The sequence below is a fragment of the Tenebrio molitor genome, chromosome X (assembly GCF_963966145.1).
Source record: "Tenebrio molitor chromosome X, icTenMoli1.1, whole genome shotgun sequence".
In the NCBI taxonomy this organism is placed as follows: domain Eukaryota; kingdom Metazoa; phylum Arthropoda; class Insecta; order Coleoptera; family Tenebrionidae; genus Tenebrio; species Tenebrio molitor.
The window spans coordinates 9,241,049-9,262,523 of record NC_091055.1 but is presented as its reverse complement, the minus strand read 5'-3'; the positions used below and the strand labels follow the sequence as shown (position 1 = coordinate 9,262,523).

General features: G+C 34.9%; 3 protein-coding genes across 5 annotated transcripts; 1 reads left to right on the top strand and 2 right to left on the bottom strand.

The window, feature by feature from the left end:
* Positions 1–2,409: 2,409 nt before the first annotated feature.
* Rpn1 (regulatory particle non-ATPase 1) lies at positions 2,410–6,081 on the bottom strand. Its single transcript, XM_069061051.1, has 5 exons — positions 5,814–6,081; positions 5,199–5,255; positions 2,914–5,152; positions 2,742–2,860; positions 2,410–2,688 (listed from the first exon to the last, which is right to left on the bottom strand). Exons 1-5 carry the CDS (start codon positions 5,880–5,882, stop codon positions 2,503–2,505), a joined length of 2,670 nt encoding a protein of 889 aa, XP_068917152.1. The 5' UTR covers positions 5,883–6,081; the 3' UTR covers positions 2,410–2,502.
* A 452-nt stretch (positions 6,082–6,533) lies between these two features.
* RSG7 (Regulator of G-protein signaling 7) lies at positions 6,534–10,965 on the top strand. Of its 2 annotated transcripts, none has more exons than XM_069061055.1 (9): positions 6,534–7,080; positions 7,235–7,421; positions 7,470–7,776; positions 7,828–8,051; positions 8,840–9,060; positions 9,111–9,350; positions 9,405–9,591; positions 9,642–9,734; positions 9,787–10,965. In XM_069061055.1, the coding sequence occupies exons 2-9, from the start codon at positions 7,269–7,271 to the stop codon at positions 9,847–9,849; spliced, it is 1,488 nt and encodes a 495-aa protein (XP_068917156.1). In that variant the 5' UTR covers positions 6,534–7,080; positions 7,235–7,268; the 3' UTR covers positions 9,850–10,965. The 2 variants fall into 2 exon arrangements, with proteins under 2 accessions (XP_068917156.1, XP_068917155.1); XM_069061054.1 differs by having other exon boundaries at positions 6,628–7,080; positions 7,216–7,421.
* Positions 10,966–11,062: 97 nt separating this feature from the next.
* LOC138140222 (galactosylgalactosylxylosylprotein 3-beta-glucuronosyltransferase P-like) lies at positions 11,063–16,487 on the bottom strand. 2 transcript variants are annotated; one of them, XM_069061056.1, is made up of 6 exons: positions 16,186–16,487; positions 12,353–12,593; positions 12,071–12,290; positions 11,854–12,014; positions 11,511–11,801; positions 11,063–11,456 (listed from the first exon to the last, which is right to left on the bottom strand). In XM_069061056.1, exons 2-6 carry the CDS (start codon positions 12,572–12,574, stop codon positions 11,349–11,351), a joined length of 1,002 nt encoding a protein of 333 aa, XP_068917157.1. In that variant the 5' UTR covers positions 12,575–12,593; positions 16,186–16,487; the 3' UTR covers positions 11,063–11,348. The 2 variants fall into 2 exon arrangements, with proteins under 2 accessions (XP_068917157.1, XP_068917159.1); XM_069061058.1 differs by lacking the exon at positions 16,186–16,487 and adding an exon at positions 12,646–15,637.
* Positions 16,488–21,475: the final 4,988 nt, after the last annotated feature.

The window sequence follows — 21,475 nt, the reverse complement described above, 5'->3', positions numbered from 1 at the left end:
AGTTTAAAACATAATCTCGACTGTAGGTACGAGTATGTCTAGTTAATAGGAATATGGCCAAATTTAGCAACTTCTTCGCCTCTGTTTTGAGAATTACGATGAGGCAATTCAAACTGCAATGTATCAATTTAAGTATTTCAAAAATATTATTTATTCCACTAAAATTTATAAATCAGTTTCTTTATCAAACAAAACATACGATAATAAACTAGATTTCATTTTAATAGGAACCAGAAATTGTTTAAAAATTTAACTAACGGATTTTCCACAAAAATAAAAGCAACAATTAATTTTACATTAAAAAAAATAAACTACTACAAAAACAAATATTTTTTAGAGGCCATTGTAAATGACATTTAACATTTATAATCGAGAAGATTAAAAGAGATCGCATTACATGTTAATATCCTTTAAGGATGTAATAAACTACAGATGTCAGTTCTTGTGCAATTAAAATACGGGATGAACAATCTATAGCATATTTGCGAGAAAACCTTTTTTTTTATTGAAAAAAAAAAAGAAATTTAGAAGGCATAATCTTAAATTTCCAATTCCAATTTTAAATGAAATGGTCGAATCAGTTTTTATAAAATAAATGTGAAATTTGACTTTGATAGCGTTTTATTATCAAAGTACTAAATAAAGCAATCCGGATTTGTTTTTCTTACAATCTCACCAACAGGACTGTAGATTTTGATTATACAAAAGTTGCCATTTAAATTAGGATAATAACTGAATAAATCGACATTTAACATCTACATCTACATCTAAATGATTGTAGTCGAAGTAGGCGTTAAAACGGAATGTAAAATTTATGGTTCCCGCTCCATATTAAAAAAAAACATCAAAATGATGTGAATAAGTGAGTACACACCGTTCACACACGGGAGTTAAATTGGCTGCAAAACAACTCAATATTTTTTAAATTGATTGCAAAACAACTCAATATTTCTGAATTCAATCGTTAATTTAACAAAAATAAATAAAAATCTCATCACCGCACTTTTCACCTAAAAAATGACAGTGACAGCGACAAAACTGACAGTTCACATGAAAGCGGCAAAAATGTAATAACATGGGCATGGCCTACTTCGACTAAAATCATTTAGAACAACCCTGTATGTAGTAGTACCGTGCGATCATTTTAAATTATAAATTAGAGCAGGCGACGAATCTTAAATTAGGTTGGCACTACTAACGGACTGTTGACAATTTGATTTAAAATTTGAATTGTCAAAGTGACGTTTCAAAATGTTTGATTTAGAGCATAGAACCATAAACATCACATAACCTCATATTTATTCAATCAGTCAATTGACATTCTGGGCAGTCGTATAAAAAAGATCCCGCCTACTCTAATATATAATTTAAATGAACGCACGGTATTTTGATGGTAGTATTTTAAAATGACGGAAATCATCAAACGGTGGTAAAGTTTGATTTAAAAGGGTCTCCAATAAAACTTATTCTGCAGTTCTTCGGCTGCACGAGTTATGATTTACAGCTGGTTGTTTGCGGTAAGCGACCATTGTCAATCAAGAATTACGACCCATCGAGGTTGTCGTAATAAATTACTCCCATTTTGGTACCAAAAATTATTAAATGCCAATTAATTTGAAATCAATGACTCCCTCATAATTTTTAATACCAAAAATGAGTTCTCTGTGGTATTTTCAGTCCAGGGAATCGATAAAAAAATTAATTGTTTTCATTTTTTAGGGTCCTGACGCCATTTGGAGCGTCTGTTTGAAAAAATAAAAAAATCATTTTGTAGTATGTACTATGGCGGACAATAAATTTAGGTCGGCAAATTTCTGACATTTCAAAAAAGTCAATGCAAGCGACCATTTATTGTCATTATGAGATTATGACTGATGTGTCAGTTTGTCAAAATGAAGGTTTTCAAGCTGTTTGACGTTTCCTTCGCCCTTTTCGTAACTTAAAGATCATGACGCAGTAGCATAACTGATTTGTAGTAGCACTTCTCTCTGGTGCACGCTTCTTTTCCCAATTTTAATTTTGATTATCGCTGTCACGATGACAAGAATGACAAAAATCGAAAATGGGGTTAGTTGAACATAATGCCAGCTTTACATTTTGATGTCAAGCCAATGACAGGCCGGCCTAAATTTATTGTCCGCAAAATTCAAATTTCTAGGATGATTAGAAATATGGTTTATTAAGAATATGCTATGCGATGGTCCAGCTGGATAGGAAAAAATGTGTTCATATTTGGCGGTTTAAAGTATTTAGTTGTTACGAAGATGTACATTTAACTGACGAAATTTTACCGGGAAATAACAGTTTTTCTGTAAATAAGTTGCGTTTTTAATTTTTGTAAGCATGAAATTAAAACAAATGGCACTTTTAAGTTCTGTACTCAAGCAAAAGATGTCAAGAAAAATCCAGTTAAGTATTTTTGTTTTTTTAATCTACTTAAAATGGATACAAAAATTAGAGAAAGCTCTTAAATAATAAATAAACAACTTAGTATTTTGAATTTTAGTATGGATAAAAGTCGGGATTTTTTCTAAGAATGACAAATCCTTCCATAATTGGTGTAAGAGCGATATATTCTTCGGTTGCTAGTTCGGCTCTCTCTCCAAATGCTAGTAACACTGGAGTCGTGTGAGTTTGGAATCCGGTGATGGTTTTAGGTTTACCAGCTTGTCCTACCACATCAACAGCCTGAAATTTTGTACATGAGAGAACTGACAAACTTCTCAATGCAGAGAACTTACAAGACCCACTCTCACGGGAACCGGAAGAGGGTTAAGATCTTCATCAAATGTGACCAACATCCTGGGCTGCATCGCGGCAGCCAATGTGTATAACAAATAATGAGATTTTCCTAGTATAACTAAAAAGAAATTGTCTCTAAATTTTCGGCCACAATTAATATGATTTACTTACTGTTTTTCACATCCAAAAATCCTACCAAAGTAGCCATGAGTCCGGCAACAGCAACAGGACTCATCAGTTGCCTGTCACTATGATAAGGACTAAGAGTCAGCGTACCTTTGCCTAAATGAGTGAGACCTTGTGCGATCCTGACCATGAACAAGTTGTTCGGATCTTTGGCGTGGAACTGCGCCAACTGTCTCAACATTGCTGCCAACCTGGCATTGTTGGTACCGGCACCTACGAGACCCATGGCGAAGATCGCGTTATGAGCGACTTCTGCATCGCTGTCGTGAGAAAATTTACTCAAAGTATCCAAGATGCTCAATTTGGGGTTTGATACCGATATCAGACCCAAAGCTAGAGGCACTGCTCTTCTGATGACAGGCTCGCAGTACCGAAGTAAATGACCGAAAGTTCGGAACGCCATGTCACTCCCTATGTCTTCGCCCATGCTAATAAGTGCAATACCTAGGACAGCTACTGCTTGCCGCGCAGACAGGTCCTTATCTTTCTCTTCTTTTTCTTTGGCCTTCTCTTTATTTTTGTCGTTTCTACTCTCTTCCTTGTCAGCCGATTCGTAATGTTCGGAACAGATGTGGAGCAGGTGTTGGACTTTGAGTACATTACCGGTACCGGCATACGCGCAAATGTCCACCATAGTTACGGCCATTGATTTGAACGGTTCCGGAATCACTTCCAGGGCTGCTATTATGGTTTCGATGCCTTCTTGTTTACCCAAATGGCACAGTCCTAATCCCAAAGGTAAAAATCTCGCGTAAGTGTCTTTCAAATCCGCCTCAGATTTCTCCATGAGAGTCTGCATAATGGCGGTGGTGATCTGGGAATTACCCGAACCTACTGCGATCATCCCGCACGCCAAAGCGGCCATACCTATTACCTCCATGTTCGATTTGGAATCGGAAAATACTGGAGTCAGCAAACTCAATACTGCTTCACGATTGGAGCCCACGTAAGCCAACCCCAGTCCGACTATCGCTCCGATCCTCATCGTATTTGTATTGTGGAGAACATAATCGGAGAGTAGAGCCAAAGCTGGATCGCATTCATTACGAACGCCGCAATTAACAATACCACATGCTAAGAGTGCTCCAGATTTGATGTGGTCTTCTGACGAGTACAAATACTTGTCGATTGGTGTAAGACCTCCGTCTACATCCCACAGTAAGACTAATCCCAACGAAGCGGTGGCGCTCAGCATGCCGTGCTCTTTATTCTTGTACAACCACTTGTTTCCATCTTCCATTAAAAGTTTGTCCTGGCCGAAAGCGGCGTTTACAAAGCCGTTAACGAAACTCGCCGCTAAGTTTTGCCGAGCCGAGTCCACTTGATTCGACCCAAATTGTGGTCTAGTGTTTTCCAAATGTGATTTATACACATCTTCGGGAGTTTTCGGCTCCATAATATCCAGTTCTCTCGCCAAGTTAAGAAAGTGGTTGTTCAAATGACAATTCGCCATGATCTCCACCAAATCCTCGTATTCGGGAGTAGTCTCTGGTATTTCTATGTAAATCTGTTGGCGCCCCAACATAAAAGCCAGCTGCTTCTGTACAGTAGAATCAGGACAAGAGGTGAAGATTTCTTCAATCAAGTTATGGTCGTTCAGTTGCATCGCGAGTCGCAAGGCTTGCGGGTATTGGTCGAAATTGCGGAACAACAACAAAGCGGTTTGCAGCAGCGTTGTATTTTCCGGATCGGCGACGTAGGGTACACAACTGATCAGATACAGGCAGACTCTCGGGTAAGTATTTTCGTCGACGTACACTTCCAGTAGGTCTAAACGCTCGATTTCCATCAGCAAATCGCAGGCCTCGGCTTCCGCATTGTGCGACATATTGTACGGAACTATTTGTTTGGCCAATTCAATGAGGACCTCCTTGACGTCTTTGTCTTCTGACACGTCTGTCTCGGCCCATTCTGCGGCAATTTCCCCTGCCAAATGACGCACGTATTCGTGACCCCACTCTCCGATTCCGTCCAATTTTGACAAAAGACGGTACTTGAGACATTCGCGACCTTCTCCCATTGTCATCGCCAATACAGAAATTACATCGGCGCAAACGATTTTAACGGCAGAATCGTGAATCTTTTCGTAGGCGGTTTTCATTGTACCATAATGAGGTTTCATGAACTTTAAGGGCTTAGGGACAGACGTCATCGAAGTTGTTGATGCTCGAATGTGATTGCCTAAGGCTTTCAACGCCGGCAAATAAAGATTTTCATCATTTTCCTGTAAAAATCATGTTAAGTATTTTCTAAATAGTGAAATTCATTACCTGTAAAGTCTCCACACAGAGGTTTAGTTCTTCTTGTAATTGTTTGTCCTCTTCTGACTATAAAAAAAATCCGTTTTTAAGTCTATTTGTTACATTAAATAAAAAGTAATTAAAAAGTAAATCGGAACCTAACAATCAGTATTTTTACATATTCTGCCCCTTTATCTTTCTTGTTTTGTTCAGACTGTTTAACGATTAGCAATTTCAAAAGTGATACCCATCACAAGCATCTTTATTGTCAACTGAATTATCATTTTTTCTTGTTATGTAAATAAATACTATTTTTACGTATCCCTTGTTTGTAAAAACGACTGACATCTTTTGCACCCAAAATTATTCAGAATAATTTATGAAATAAAAGCTGAAAAAAACATAGTGCAATATGAAAATTGGAAATAGAAAAATGAGGAAATTAAATCATTACAGGTCTGATTTGAACACCCGACATTAGAATTATCCGCCTTTTTTGTATGCCACAAATAACAAAAATGTTAATCATTGTGACCATAACCTCACTTTCTAAAAGTCGTCGAAGCTCAATATTTTACGTTTCATTAAACTATGCTGCTTCTACTCCTACACGAGAGACTAAAGTAAATTAAATGGGCTACTTACCAGTTCATTTTTGTCCTCTTCTGTCTGTTTTTCTTCTTTTTTGGGATTTTCTTCTTTGGCATCTCCCATTTTTCCGGCACCAATCAATTCAATTGAAATAAATTTAGGCAAAAAGTAAAAATTAAATTTTTTAAAGATGTATATCAGATAAAGGATTCTGGTGTGTTAGATTATGAACAACACCAAAAAGTTGCTTTTTGTTAAAACTGCTGTCGTACACGATATAATGCCAGTCATGAAACCATTACTGACTTATACTGAGGTCACGTGACAGTCGTAGTCGTGACACTGACACCGGTAGTGTCTAAAGTTACGAGGCTTATGGAGGCTGTGACAGCTCCGTACTATGACCCCTTACAAAATTTAAATTTTGGAGAATTGTTTTAGCGGTTCGGTCAGGAAAATCAATGAACAGGCCGATTAAAATTTTGTTGGAATAGAATTAATTCTTTAATTAATTGTAAGAATTACCGTACTATTTTACCGTTGACTTGAATCTTCAAAATAATTGAAAAGAAATTCAAAATGTGAACTGAACTGAAACATGTACAAAATCTTCTGTGTACAATATTTATTATAAATAAAAGAATACAATTTAATTAGTAGTTTATAAAATAACGCTGGATTAACAGATGAGACGTTAGTTTTAAGCGGGTGTGTTCAAATAACGTTTACATCTTGATTTTTTTTTAGTTTATAACCATTTCGATAATGGCGAAGACATATTTTCTTATATTCTGGATTTATAGGTTACTGCAAACTTTTTTCTTATCTTTCCAATAATCGATTAATTTTTGTATTTTATTCGGTGGGAAATTTTGACAGTGTCAGATAGACAGAAATAAAATGTACAAAATTTGTTGGGGTAATAACGTGTTAAAATGTGCATTCGGGTCGGAAAAATGTTAATTTCTGTTTCTGAGAAAATTAGTATGCAAGGGTTAAACGTGATCAATGATCGTGGCTAATTTTGTATTTAGCGGGAATTGTTAAATGTCGGGTGAAGTCGGTAAATCTGCGAAATGGGGAAAATATCGATGGTCGGTTGCTGTGAATGCTGTGATGGTTGCTGTATGTGGAAAAATAAATAAGTGGTTTTTCTAGCTGCTTTCTGAAAATAGCGCGTTTGTGTCCGCGGAAACTATCAAAAAATGTTGTTCGATTTGAAAACTAGTTAATTTGAGAGACGGCAATATTTTTTTAATTAAAAAAACATGCAGAAAACAGGGTTTCCTATGCGACACTTTTGGTTACAAATTTTAATGGAGTAAGTTAAATAATAAAGTATTTAATTAGAAATTCATAGTCCGAACAGGATTTAAGATGATTTTTGTGAAGTCCAGTTTGTAATTGTTTAATGTTTAATGAGCGTTGGGGTTGTTAGTAATGTTAATTAATTAAGGTGAGTGGTGTTGGTGTAGAGACGGAGGACGGGGCTCCTCCTAAACCATTGACATGGTCACCATGAACTCCGACAAGGCTGCCAACAAGCGCAAGCCGGAGCCTAATAATGGGGGCTGTACCGGAACCAGCACTAATGAAGACGCTATCCAAACACAAACCCCGTCAATAACAGAGGAGTCCCCCAATCACCTTTTATACAAAAAGGTAACGAAATCCCACAAACGCGCACACACCCACACTTATTCCTTACAGATGGAGAAAATTGTTGAAAAGATGCAAGATGAGACCACAGGGGTTCCGGTCCGTACAGTCAAAAGCTTCATGTCAAAGATTCCTTCAGTATTCACCGGTTCAGATCTGATTATGTGGATGCTAAAGAATCTTGACGTGGAAGATCAGCAAGAAGCCTTACATTTAGCACATCTTATGGCCGCGCACGGTTACTTTTTTCCCATCGACGATCACATGCTTACCGTTAAAAATGATAACACTTTCTACAGATTTCAAACACCATACTTTTGGCCATCTAACTGCTGGGAGCCGGAAAACACCGATTATGGTAATACATTTCTCCACTTTTTTCACACGGCGTTTAACTTTTTATTTCAAGCTGTCTATCTTTGTAAGAGAACAATGCAAAACAAAACGCGATTGGAATTGGCCGATTACGAAGCGGAAAATCTGGCAAGACTACAAAAAATGTTTTCGCGAAAATGGGAATTTATTTTTATGCAAGCTGAAGCACAAAGCAAAGTAGATAAGAAGAGAGATAAATTGGAAAGGAAAGTTTTAGACAGTCAAGAAAGAGCTTTCTGGGATGTACATCGCCCTATGGTAATTATTGCTCCTCACCAATTTTTGGCTACTATATGTACATATTTGGAAATAAAAAAAGTTGCAGTTTTTTTGTGAAAATATGTATATTTTTGGAATATTTTACAAAAATTCACAAGACTGATATTCATATTGTTATTTTCAAAATTGAAACTTACTTTATAAATGTAGTTCAACAATTCGACTGTAGTTATAAGCTATACTTGTCACTATTAAACGTATATTTGTAATAATTACTTCGATTCGCTAACGACATTTAGCCATTTTGCTCGCCATATTGCAAATATGATCAACAAAACAAAAGAGATAAGGGGCGGCTATCAAAAACAAAACTTCTGATAACGTATGTAGCTCAACTATTCTAACAACTATGACGAAGAGAAGTTTTTCCGAAATTCATTGTTGGTTGTGTGTAATAAACGCACTCACCATTTTCTTCATTTACATTTCACAAATAGGTTTCTTTCATAAATATATTGTTTTCAAGGAAAATGATGTTTTAAATAAAATTCATATAAATGTCCAAATTGACAGGTGACAGATTATTATCACACTGGCAGAAATTTTGTTTTCCATAGCCGCCTCTTACCTGTTCTTTTTTCATATTGTATACATTTAATTTCTTTTACTTTAAATGTTTTTTTTTTCGATATATTCCACCATAAAAATGAGCAATTGTTCTTTTAAAACGAAGTAAAAAATGTTCGCTAGTCAAAAAAATAACAGATCGTTTTATCGGTAGATAGCAGTGATGTAAAAATATTTGGTGTATGTTGATTTACTTGTAGCCCGGTTGTGTAAACACCACAGAAATTGACATAAAGAAAGCGTGCCAAATGAATAAACCTATGCATGGGATAAAAAACATGCAAGTCGGTCCTCCAAGAATGTCACCATCCACATCTGGCATCAACAGCAAAAGTTCTGTAGATATAGTAAAAAAGCAGATAGCTCTCCTAAAATGTAGATTAGAGAGGAGGAATATCAAAGTTTCAAAAGCCGCAGAGTCGTAAGTCCCGATGAAGACTAAGTCGAACCTAACAGCTAGTTTTCCGTCAGATTTGTAGCTTATTGCGAACAATATTTGGAGTACGATAGTTTCTTTGTCGCCCCTGAATACCCGAATCCGTGGATATCAGACAATCCCGAACTGTGGGAACAAGAAAAACAAGCCAAAGACATATCAGCCCGTAGGGTAAAAAGATGGGCGTTTAGTTTACAAGAGCTACTGCAAGATCCGATCGGGAGGGAGCATTTCGTTAAATTTCTCGACAAAGAATTCAGCGGGGAGAATCTCAAGTAATGCTTGTTCATCTTGCCGTCGTGTAAATCTAATCTTGCTCACTCGTACAGATTTTGGGAAGCAGTTCAAGAACTGAAGGCGCTTCCACAGAGCGATGTTCAGAATAAAGTGCAAGAGATTTGGATGGAGTTTCTGGCACCCGACGCGAGCTGTCCGATTAACGTGGACTGCAAGTCGTACGAAATCACCAAAAAGAACATGGAGAGTCAGGATCGATGGAGTTTCGATTGTGCGGCGGTAAGTTCACGAATTGTTTAATTCGAGGGTGCACATCTCGTCTTCTCCAGGCTCACGTCTATCATCTGATGAAGAGCGATAGTTACTCAAGATACCTAAGATCTGAAATGTACAAAGAATTTTTGAATGGATCCAAGAAAAAAGTATTGATTTGGCATTAACGTTCACGTACAGATTTTCACGTATTTTTTTCAGACATCGGTCAAGGGAATTCGCTCCATCGTGTCATTTTCAGCGCGTAAAGACAACATAACTTAAATTTAAAAGAGGAGAGAAACACTAGAAACTCAAAATTTCATTCTAATTATGACTTATCCAATATTGGTAAGTTCATCTATCGACAATACAAATATTGCCAGTGGCATTTTTTTGTTAACTTAACTGTTTATTATGACAAAGAAATGGATAACTTTACTAGTTATAAATGTCAAAAGATATATTATGTTTACCTATTTACGTATAAAATTGATATATATATATTTTTTTGGAAGAAAATTGTGCATGAACGCATTTAGTAAATGATATTCATATTATGATGGAACTTATGATATTAAGTAATTGTGTTGTTTTAACAGTTATGGTGACCCAGTCGACTTTATTTATTTAATAACATATTTACTAGTAACAATTCATGATATTAAACTGTACATAATGCTAAAGTAGCACTAAACGATTCATTATTGCAATGTGATACATGCATGAAGTATTTTTTTTCCAAATAACTTATATATTTATATAACAAAATAGTAAATGTACATAAATGTGTATATAAGGAGAAATATTATTTATAATACTGTGTCACTGTATCTGTTATTGATTTACATTATAGAATTGATTTATCAAAGTCTGCGCAGTGTAGTTAAACCATTTTTGGGCATTTAGTAAAGATAAAAACACTGCCATATACAATTAATTAATTTTAGTTAATGTATTCAAAGAAAAACATTGTATATGTGAGCGCTACCTATATATATGATAATATATACATATATTTTTGAATTAATTTATTTAGCTCAGGTGTAATGCTATAGTACTAGCAAGTCGAGAATAGGCGGCACAACTCTTTTTTTTTCCTGACAGTGCAATTTACAATATCACTAAAATCTAGTGCTTTTATCGATTGGTTGGTACATATTGTATAGGTTAAAAAATTACCAAATGAATTTTGTATTTGGATTTTTCATTGTATCCATAGTGTACCCACACAAATTTAAATGACACTAGATAAAAATTCTCAATATTGATGTACAATGCTTAGAAAAATATACTGATAATTATGTTATAAAGGAATTGAACCATATTATCTCATTATAAATTCTCCATATGTAGATGGATGATTCCATGCAGAATTCCAATAAATTATATCATACGACATTTCCTAGTTTGATTCAGATCTAATCGTCCTACTTAACCTACAAAAAGACGGTCGACTTGAAAACAAGACACGTATGAGTTCTAAAAAAAAAGCATGAATAATTATACTGTTTAATTAGTGTAAATTATCTACATGATTGTTATCTTACATATTCTAAATAGCGAATGATGGTAAAAAAGTCTTCCACAGCCTCTTTCTTAAAGAATATTCATGACAATATCAAAGTAAAACAACATACAAAGGTATCACATACATAAACGAAAGTCGAAATTATCAATTTGATATGAAAAATCGATAAAGTTCACGAGTGATCTGACAAGAAAAAATCGTATCGTCAATTTGTACGGTAATGTGGACTCGGATAAAATTCGTCAATGATTGGCTACACCAGGATCTGTTTGAGCATTACTAAATTAGTGTTGTTATATTTGGCAAAATCTAGTGGTTGTGACGGTTCGTTCTTCTTCGTTTGTGTGTGCCATACTAATATCTGAAACGGAAAGGTAAACCACAGATAAACAAACAAAAGCGTTTTCGTTCTTACTTTTGTGCAATTCGAAGCTAATAATTCGATGTCTTGCGGTTCAAACGGTTCGAGACTCTTCAAGAAGCCGTCTTCTTCGAATCCCGGTTTGAAGGGCATCAACGCCTTGGGTCGCTTCAGCAGAAACCTGACCGACACAGCGAAGCCCGCCATATCCACCGGAAACTTCCTGCCGGCCATCCATCCGTCATAAAACCCGGAAAACACTCCGTTCTTGACGATGGGCGAGCTAACTCCCAATTTCGTGATCAACCCGACCGGAAACATGGACACCCTTTTGGTGTAGCGGATCTGAAACAATATTGACACTCGCGGTGTGGCAACTCGTCTATTAATATCGCACCTCATCAAACAACTGCAGATCATAAGTGTTGTCGTCATCTGCAAAATATAAAACTCCATTTTTTGCGTTGTCTCGAATCCATTTCAGTCCCCTGTTCCGGTTGGAAACGCCTCTGGGTTTGGGTCCTTTTTTCTTCTTTTTATACTGTTCTGGCATGGGTGCTGGAAAATACTTAACATGACGCAGCATTTAAAAACCTGAAGCGGACGACAAATACCTATTAAATGTTCATACTTTAATCCCGTTTTTTCCAACAGTTCCGTAACCAATTGCGTTTTCCTCACCGCATCTTCGATAACTACCCAAAAAATGTTCTTGACCAGCATTAAAGTGTGAGACAGTCTCGTCAGTTCAGCAAGCTGTTCAGGTCTTCGATATGTAGGAGTTATGATGTAAAGTGGCGGCAAATCGATATCTTTATTTTTCGGTTGAAAACACTAAAAACGTTTTTTTAATATTTAAAACAGTGAGGAGTATGCTCGAACATAATTGGACTCACTAGCGCTGTCGTATTAGGATATGAAGTGTTTGTATTGCTAATGGAAGAAGCGTTGAATGGGGTAGTTACATTTCTTATTTTTTCACTATTTTTTGCATTTAATACTCTAAAATCTTGGGTACTAGTTTGTGAGATCAACCAAGCATTCGACAAGTGGTACTGGTACAATATCACTGATGCACTTATGAATATTATGAGGTACATTTTGATAGAAAGCCTCATATTTTAGAGCTATCTTAATCTAAAAATAAAATCGTTAGATACACTCCTGCAAAACATGCACTATCTCACACCCCCTGCACTTTTCATTTTTCTCTCTTTACGCCTAAACTGCATTCGCTTGTAAATTATTGCATAAAGGTACTCGACCTTTTTACATTTTCACGCAAAATAAATATTTGCTGTTACCCGTTGCTTACGCTTCTTAAAATTCAAGATTTCATCGGAATTGTAAATTTACTCCACAATATATGTGGATATAAAATAATTACGTTGCAAATATTTACTTTTGCATAAAATTAACTTGATAAAATAAGAATTAACGAATCGATGTTTAACTAACAAAATTGTATTTTATTTTCAGGCCCTAACATTCAACCGTAAAAAAATATGTATTATAAACACCGAACGTGAAAGTATCTAATAACTAGATAAAAATCGTTGCAATTAGCAAATACATAAATATAAATGCGGGCGAGACATAAAATTTTTAAAATCCTTGAAATGCGATTTTAAAAGTGTAAATCGCCACATGGTGCAATTAAAAATGAAAGTCTCATTACTGTGTCGTTACTATTCTGCCATTTGTCGAAATATTTCATACTCAATAAATTTTATAGCTCTGTCGTTAGTAGTTTACATAGAAACCGCGAGGTTGAAAATTTTCAGTTCATTTATGTTTTGCATTGATCCGCATAACTCGTTTGTACAAGGCGGTTTACCAGTCACGAAATATCGATCACTTTTCAAACGAATTGACAACACGAAGTTTAATATTCTAACACAACGGATGTCGAAGATACTAAACTAAATCATGCGTTTTATTAATTTGGCAAGTACTAGTTTTATATAGTAGGAAGTGAGAAACTCCTTCCACAGGAAATGCCTACTATCAACTTCCGCCACTATAGACATCCCAGCCACAAATACAAGAAATTTATTTTCGCTGTGATAGTAGGTATATTAGATGATGAATGAAATTTCCTCATTAACATTGAAACTGTAACTGATGTGCACTTGCTACTTAAGAGAGAACTGCCCGATGCTTTTTTTTGCAAAATTTGTCTCGAATCGTTTTGTCATACCGGAAGTAATTACAAGCGGAAGATATTTTTATAATTGGCGTCTTAAACAGCGAAGTAAACTATATTTAAATGAAATTCAGTCAACAGATCGCCAATAATTCCTCGTAAAACTGAGTAGGTTTGTTGACCTTATTTTTGAATTTTTTCCATTTTTCTGTTCACACGATGAGTCTGTGCGATTCGAGCCTTGAAGAAACATTGCACATGTAAGCAAACAATGTATTATAACAGACAGACGTAACCACGAGACGGAAATTGTGTAAGATTTGAACAACCATATAATGATTTTATTACGTAACTAACTAATAAAAAATTGCTAATTTAGAAACATTAAAACCGCGTTTTATTTTCTTCTGTAATTATAAATAAATAAATGTTTGAGGTATAAACAGATGTGAACGTAATTAGATACACAGGTGCAGGTAAACAAACCCTGAAAATAATTGTGTTTGATGTTCACCGTTAACCCCAAATCTACACTCCAAAGGAGTGGAGTTATTTTTAGCAGCAGTGCAGCTCCCAATTCGCCGACACGATTCGTAAAATAACCATTAGCGCAATTAGACTCTTAAATGTAATATAACTGATGATTGTATTATTCGATAAATAAATGGTTAATGGTGCATAATTTAAATTTTCTTATTTCCTTTGTGGGTAGTGGCCAAGTGGCAGTCGATTTGCTCCGTTTAAAATTGTTTCGTTGTTTGCAGTAGGTATTTTGACTAAAACAAACTACACTCCTGGAATCAATCAATAAAAACTACATTTCCTAGGTTACGAATGCAATGTCCAATAAATACTTTATAATGAACAGGATAGGGTAAATTGCGACAGTAATTAAACCATTTCTAATGTAACCTTAACGATTTAAGGTTGTTCTGAAAAGAAATTTAAAATATTCAGTTTAGGTGTCTCATTATCATATTATCAGGGCACTTTACAATACGGTGATTTTTCCGTAACATGCAACCTACTACTTTGTAATTCGGAATTGACGAGCGAAGAATAATCACTTCACCAAAACTAATTCGTTCCGGTTTAAAAGTACATAACTGCAAAAATTTAATTATATGTAGATGCAAGGGTCCTTGGCAAATGTTTGTTGGCTGAGTATTAGACTACAACTGCAATATGTTGAATTTTTTCGATGTTGACGTACAAATTGTTACACTACGATGTCTGTTAAATAAGCTTAAATTGAATCGCCAACCGATCGATACGAACATCGATATTTAAATGTGTTTATTAGGTTGAATAAAGACTAGTCAAGGTTAAAATTACAGTGACCCGCGTAATTATTAATATAATAATGGATTATATTATTAATTCATGGTGCATCACGATGAAGCTAAGAAACACAAAATACACGTGGTGGAATTTATTAGGCAGGATTTTAACTGTTTACAATCCAATTGTTAATGTCTGTTATATTTTACAATGAAATAATAGGTAGTAGTCATTTATGAATTTCCTTTTATCTTGTTTGGATGTTCGTATGCAGACGAGCGAGCTCCGATACTTTTGCGTAAATTGTGAAAGATATTGAACATCGAGGTTTGATGTGGCAGAAATAATTCTACTCGACGGGAATTTGTGATCTGACAAATTATCGAAACCAGAAATTCTATCGAGAAATAATTAAGATTAACGTTGTCGGTTGTTTAGCACCGGTAGTGTTCACTGTAAACTGGCACTTTTCCGATTTACTGTACTGTTCAGTTTATTTATAAGACTTACCAACAAACCAATTCGAATTTAATGACTTCTCAACAAGCAATTTTAGGAGAATTGAAGACTTCCAATTATAAATAAGCGTTGACAATCTCGGATCTTCAATTTAATATCCAATAAAAATTCTATTTGTTATGCAGTTGGAAGATAAATCGATGAAAACAATTATTTGTGTGTTGTCTATCCGCTAGGATGTGAGAAACTTAATAATTACACTACACTTAAACCAAAATGGCATTATTCGTAGAATGAAATATAAAAAAAATAATTTTTTCGTTCATACTTAAATTAAAATTTTTCAATTAAAAAATCAAATTTTTGGACATCTTTGATATTATTTAAATTTGGCAACTGACAATTTCTGATTTTTATTACGAGGGCGCTGATGAATTAGTGACAGAAAAAGGTCAGTTTTGGCGCATTGGAGTAATCACGGCCCGATACAGAAAATTCTTTTCGCAGAATGTCCATTGTGAATAAAAATGTGTTTTTTCTTATCTTTTTATTAACTGTCGCACGGGGAACCTCACTGACAATTACTCGCGCGTCGGTAGTAATTAAATAAGTTTCCGGCAAATTAAACTTTACTAAATTGCCAATTAGTAATGATTTTTTGTCCCAGATTGCGCAAAAATGAATCAAATTTATTCAATTAAAAAAAATATATTTTAGTGTGGATTATTTAGGTTGTATAGTTTGCCTAGAAGGGGTGAAATAGTGCTTATAGCTTGCCGGCCGCATGTATACCTATTTATTGATTACTCTAGAATTCGACCAATAAAATAAAATAAGACTTACCTGCAATTTCTTAGTATTATGCATGAATGTCTTGAGATCCTTCTAGTGTGAACATCCAACATTGTTGTATCTTCCGATACTGACAAGTTTTCAACATAGATTTATTTAAATACACTTACAGGAACAATTTAGGCGTATTAATTTATATGATGAAATGTACATCCTGTCAGATATTTCTAATGAAAAAATACACACTCTCTGCTGACTCTCAAATCGAGTTAATTCCCTTTGTCATCAGTCGGGGATTATTTAAAATTGCATGTACTCACTTCTACTCTATGTCTGCAATGCTACACAACAAACATTGTTTTATATCCTTTTCGCACAGCTAGCTGCGACATCAACCCGCTTTCCAGAATACAGATCCTCACGCAGGACTCTCCGAGAGATGGCACTAGACTCTTTCCGAAAAGTGCAAATTATTCCACGAAAATTTGCAAGGGGCATAAACAGCATATCGAGATAAGGAAGCCAAAGCAAAAACTTGCATTTGATCTTTTTTTTTTAAATTAAATTTTTGCCATTTGTATAGCTGGTTGCATACATATCAAAATCCGTTTTGTTTGGAATGTAACAAGATTAAATAAAACATTTAGCTGTATCTCTTATTTTTGAAAAATACTTACGGTTCTTATCAAAAATTGAGATTTTTTTTTCATGTTTTCATAAAGTCAGTTGTAATTTTTATTTAATGTGGAGTTGATGGAACGGTGAGACGGAAGGAAGAACAGAGGGTGAATCCGGATTATAGAGGTATTGAGAGGAGAGAAAGGGGTCGAACTTCATTAATTGCTCATCTCCCCTTTATTCGGATCAACACCTTTGGCATTCATAAGCAATCTGGAAACGACGCGTTGTCACTTCAAACAAAGATAATCTATATGCGCTCTCCGCCATGTCTGACATGCGTTATCACCATCACCACTATTGTGTTCTTTCCAGGGTGATAACCTCCCTATCATCTTTACAACAGCTCTTATCATGTTAATCGGAAAATATGCTTTTTAAGCTCTCTTCCTGGCTGCATTGTCTTCAACTCAGACAAAATCTTTGGAGCGTGGACCACCCCAGAGACAGAGGCAAGAGCCATATGCATATCTAACTCTATTTTAACGAATAGATCCTATTTTTGTTATCGAATTTTTACGACTCTGATCACTGAATGAATTATAAGCTGGACAAAAATCCTGATTTCTTGTATTATTTTGTTATTACATAATTATAGATATTAAAATATAAGTTAATAATTATATTAAGACATTAGATTGAAATTATTATAATTTTTTAAGAAGACTAATGAAAATAAGGTCAAGAAAAGAAAATGAAATCAACTTTCACAATTTTATTTTGTACTTTCGAGTTATTTTGATAGTTTCTTTCCTTTGAGAATGTGTCGTCTCGCTTTGGATCTTTGGAATAGGTACATCATAGCCTGTAAGCTTATATTGTGGAGAAGAAGAGGGTCATCATATATTAAGTACCACTCAGTATGATCTAATTTCCTGGATAGAATAATCTGTATGGGTTGAATCAGCGTCAAGCCTTAGAGTTCTCGTTGAAAATATGCCACACGAGCTAATATTGACATAATTTTACATTTAGTGGCGCATCAGAATACTGCACAAATTGCATCATTGGCAAAGTATAGACAAAAATCACTCAAATAGACTGATTTTCTTAACAAATTTATACTCAAACTAAATTTATAGTTAAGTAAACACGACGAATACATTTTTTACAAGTACATATTACGTTTTATTAATTTTCAAAAAAACATCTATTAGTGGAGTCATAAATAAAGATTTTTGTTAAAAGCGAAAAAGTGTTGTATCGTATTTATGTATTATTGCATCATTTTACCAATAATCTAGTATTTTTTACTTATAAAATATTAGCTGACAAATACAAGAATTTGGTGTTGATAACTGTCACGATAAAGAAATTGAAATTTTCAAAATAAGGTAGTGTGAGAAAATTAAAAACTTCTGAATTGATATAGATTCACAGATTTAGTAAAGAAATGTAGCACCTAAAAAATAAGCATTTTGTGTTTTCGTTCTCAGTAGAATTCATTAAATACAAAATGTTTCGAAAACACTAGTAAGCAGTATAATATTTCCACGTTCAACGATATCATAGACAGGTGATCAGCAATTGAACGTTATTCCTGATACAAAATTAAACAAAGCAGCTTACAGTTTGATTTTTCCTTGTAAAGTCCCATCATTTCTCACGTTATCAGTGATAATAATAATATTTAAAAGAATCTCTTATAAACAGTATTTTAATAATTAAGTGGTGATTAATACGGCCAAGACGTAGGTGATGTTAATATCATTCGAAACTAATAAGGGTAATAAATTGCCCCCTGAACTGCATTAGAAGCGGGAAATATTCACTGGAGCCAATTGTTAAACGTCGAATCCTCTTTCCTCGACCGTATCCTGCAGTAAGCTGTAGCATTTTAGCTGAACTGTGAAAGCTTTGTGCGAAAGTGTCGAACTGTAAACTGCGAACAGTACACCCCCTCCCTTCTTTTGCACTCGTATCAGAAAGAAGGATTGTGTCTATTTACGTTCTGATTGTATACCTATGAGAGTTCGCAGGTGTTCGCACCTCTAATTGTGCAATTGCCAATTCATGCGAAACAGAATCCGGCAAATTTGATATCTCACAGTGAAAAACTGACTCATGCAAAGCACCACATTTTACCATATTGTCAATTTATTATAATTCCACATTCTCTGTAATAACACATTTATGCAATTTAATTAAATTATTATTCATTATTATCGTTATAATTTGACAAGAAAATGTGCAACTTTTGTACCTATTCAACATTATTATTTTTCATCTCCTTCAAAAACGATGCATCGAGGTTTTACTCTATTATGATATGAATAATGTTAATAAGTTATGTTGCCTGCGTGCCGCAACCCAAAATTCACTCGAGAGTTCTGGATCAAGATATCAGACAAGGGTTGAATAGTCGTAGCTTTTAGCTCTTAGGAGAGAGCTGAAGCCCCAAGCGACATTAAACAATGAACAATAAACAAATCTGCGAACTGTTTTGATAATTTGCCGAGACAAATGTTAGATAATATTTAGTATGTAGTAGAAATTTCAATTATGTCAAATCGTTTACTACTTTACCCTGGCTAGTGTAAAATATAAAACCAACTGCGTGTTTTACGTTATTTGTCCGTGGGGGAGAAAGTAAATAGACATCGTTTTCGGGACTTCGCGTTTCCGTTGCATGTGAAATTTGTGTTTATTTGGTAATTGGTCATTATTTAGGAAGTGTCCGGAAAATCAGTGAATCGAACCAATGTGATACGAAGCGATCCCCGTCAACATGAATCATTGTAGTAGCATTATTCGCAAAGCCCTGGGGTGGAGCATCATAGCGGTGACCGCTAGCTCCTTTCGGTCGTTGGTTTTGATTGCGTAAATATTTGCCGAAACAGAATGTAGGAATAAAGAAGGAACCACATGAATTGTGTCCTTCGTCTGTGTGCAATCTCATATGTTCAGCATGTTGTAGTAACCGTAATGCACCATAGCAAGATTAGGTGCTCGCTTCCCCTCGAATGATCACCTACAACAGTTTTTCTACTAATATCCTTAAGCAGATTACATCGTTCGGGTGATGTTGCTTTGCTGGCCTTTGCCAAATGCCGCTTGCGTCTCACTCCACACTTGTTTATTTTCTAATAGCCGGCTTATCGCGAACATGTTATTTTCTGATCGCTTTAAATGGCTTATCCGCCCCGTGCATTTCTTATAAACTGGCACAAGTGGAATGCAACGATCTGCTAAAAATTGCAAATGACAACTTTATAACTGTCACCCCGCGTTAAAAACCAAAATAATTTTACAGTTGTCATTTGAGAAAGGTCAGGATCGGTAGTAGGTACTATAAAATGTGAATACGTAATTGTCGAGACTTTTGCGTCAGTGGAAAAATATTCGTTCTTGAGGTATTGTTTGTTGTTGAGAGTCTTCAAGTATGTGGCGTGAGTAATGTGAAATATTAAAAGTAACATGTAAATCGTCAGAGGGCACACGTGGTAGCTGGTGAGGCCAATTCGGCGGTTGGAGTTCAATAGAAGGTAAAAGGCCTGAAACCACTTCATTGAAAATATCCAAAGTATAAACGCAAACAGTGAGGTAATTGAAACTGCGAAATAGCACTATCGTATCCAGTTCATTGATTTCGGGGAAAAGACGACAACAATGGCTCTTTTGGAAGATAAAGCAAATATTTTATAGAATTCACGGCCGTAATGTTGTTTAGTTTGTTTATAAAATGACCCATAGATGCAATCGGTTTGAAAAGGCTCGACCAGAAATTTCATGTCTGTTTGAGCGAACATCCGTCTTGAATCAACCCTCGGCACCCTAAAACATGTGCACCATATTAGAACATCTTAATACGTACTCGAAGCGTACTGTGCCGAGCTAATCCTCTTTAATTCTCTGCCGGCCATTTTATGTGAGGCTTTTGTGATTTTATTCATCGCGCTCCAAATGTTTCCGAAAATAGGAAATTACATTCTGTGTGGAACTGTTCAATCACAGATTTGGTTTCTTCGGCAAAAAATTATGTAGATGAATGTTTATCATTTTATCAACAAAAAAGTACCTACGTTGCTTTGTAATTCATTTTACAGATAATGAATCGATTTATCTATTAATGTAGTATGGTATTTGGAATTGAAAACCATGCAAAGTTTTGTTGAAGCATAGGCAAATTTTCACCTTCTAACCTAGCATTAACAAAAAGGACGATTTAAAAAATATCTATGTACGAGTATATGGATGTGTCCACATACTTATAAAATGAAACAAATCATAAATACACAAATTTAAAAAGGATTTGAATGTTAAATATTTTGCTTGCATTAAAAACTATGTATTAGTTAGATGTAAAGATACAGGGTGTTTTCGAAATTGAGGTGTTTATTCCAATATATGATAATATGCGTTGTTCTAAAGAGTTTTAGTCAAAATCACCTTAGTAAAATGTGTACGGCAATAAAGATATATGTAATAGGTTAATTTTTTTGAAATTTTTGATTTCAGTCCTGGTCAAATTTGCGCTGATTTGTTAGAAATTAGAATTGGCAAAAAAAATCAAATGAGCATGGACGTTAATAAAAAATACTGCCAAAGTTGTCATTTAATTAGTCGGAATGGCTTATCATTACGAAAACATTTTTTTTTTAATTTTTTTTATTTTTTTTTTATCATTACGAAAATAACGAGCTCACAGTATGTTGCTAATGTA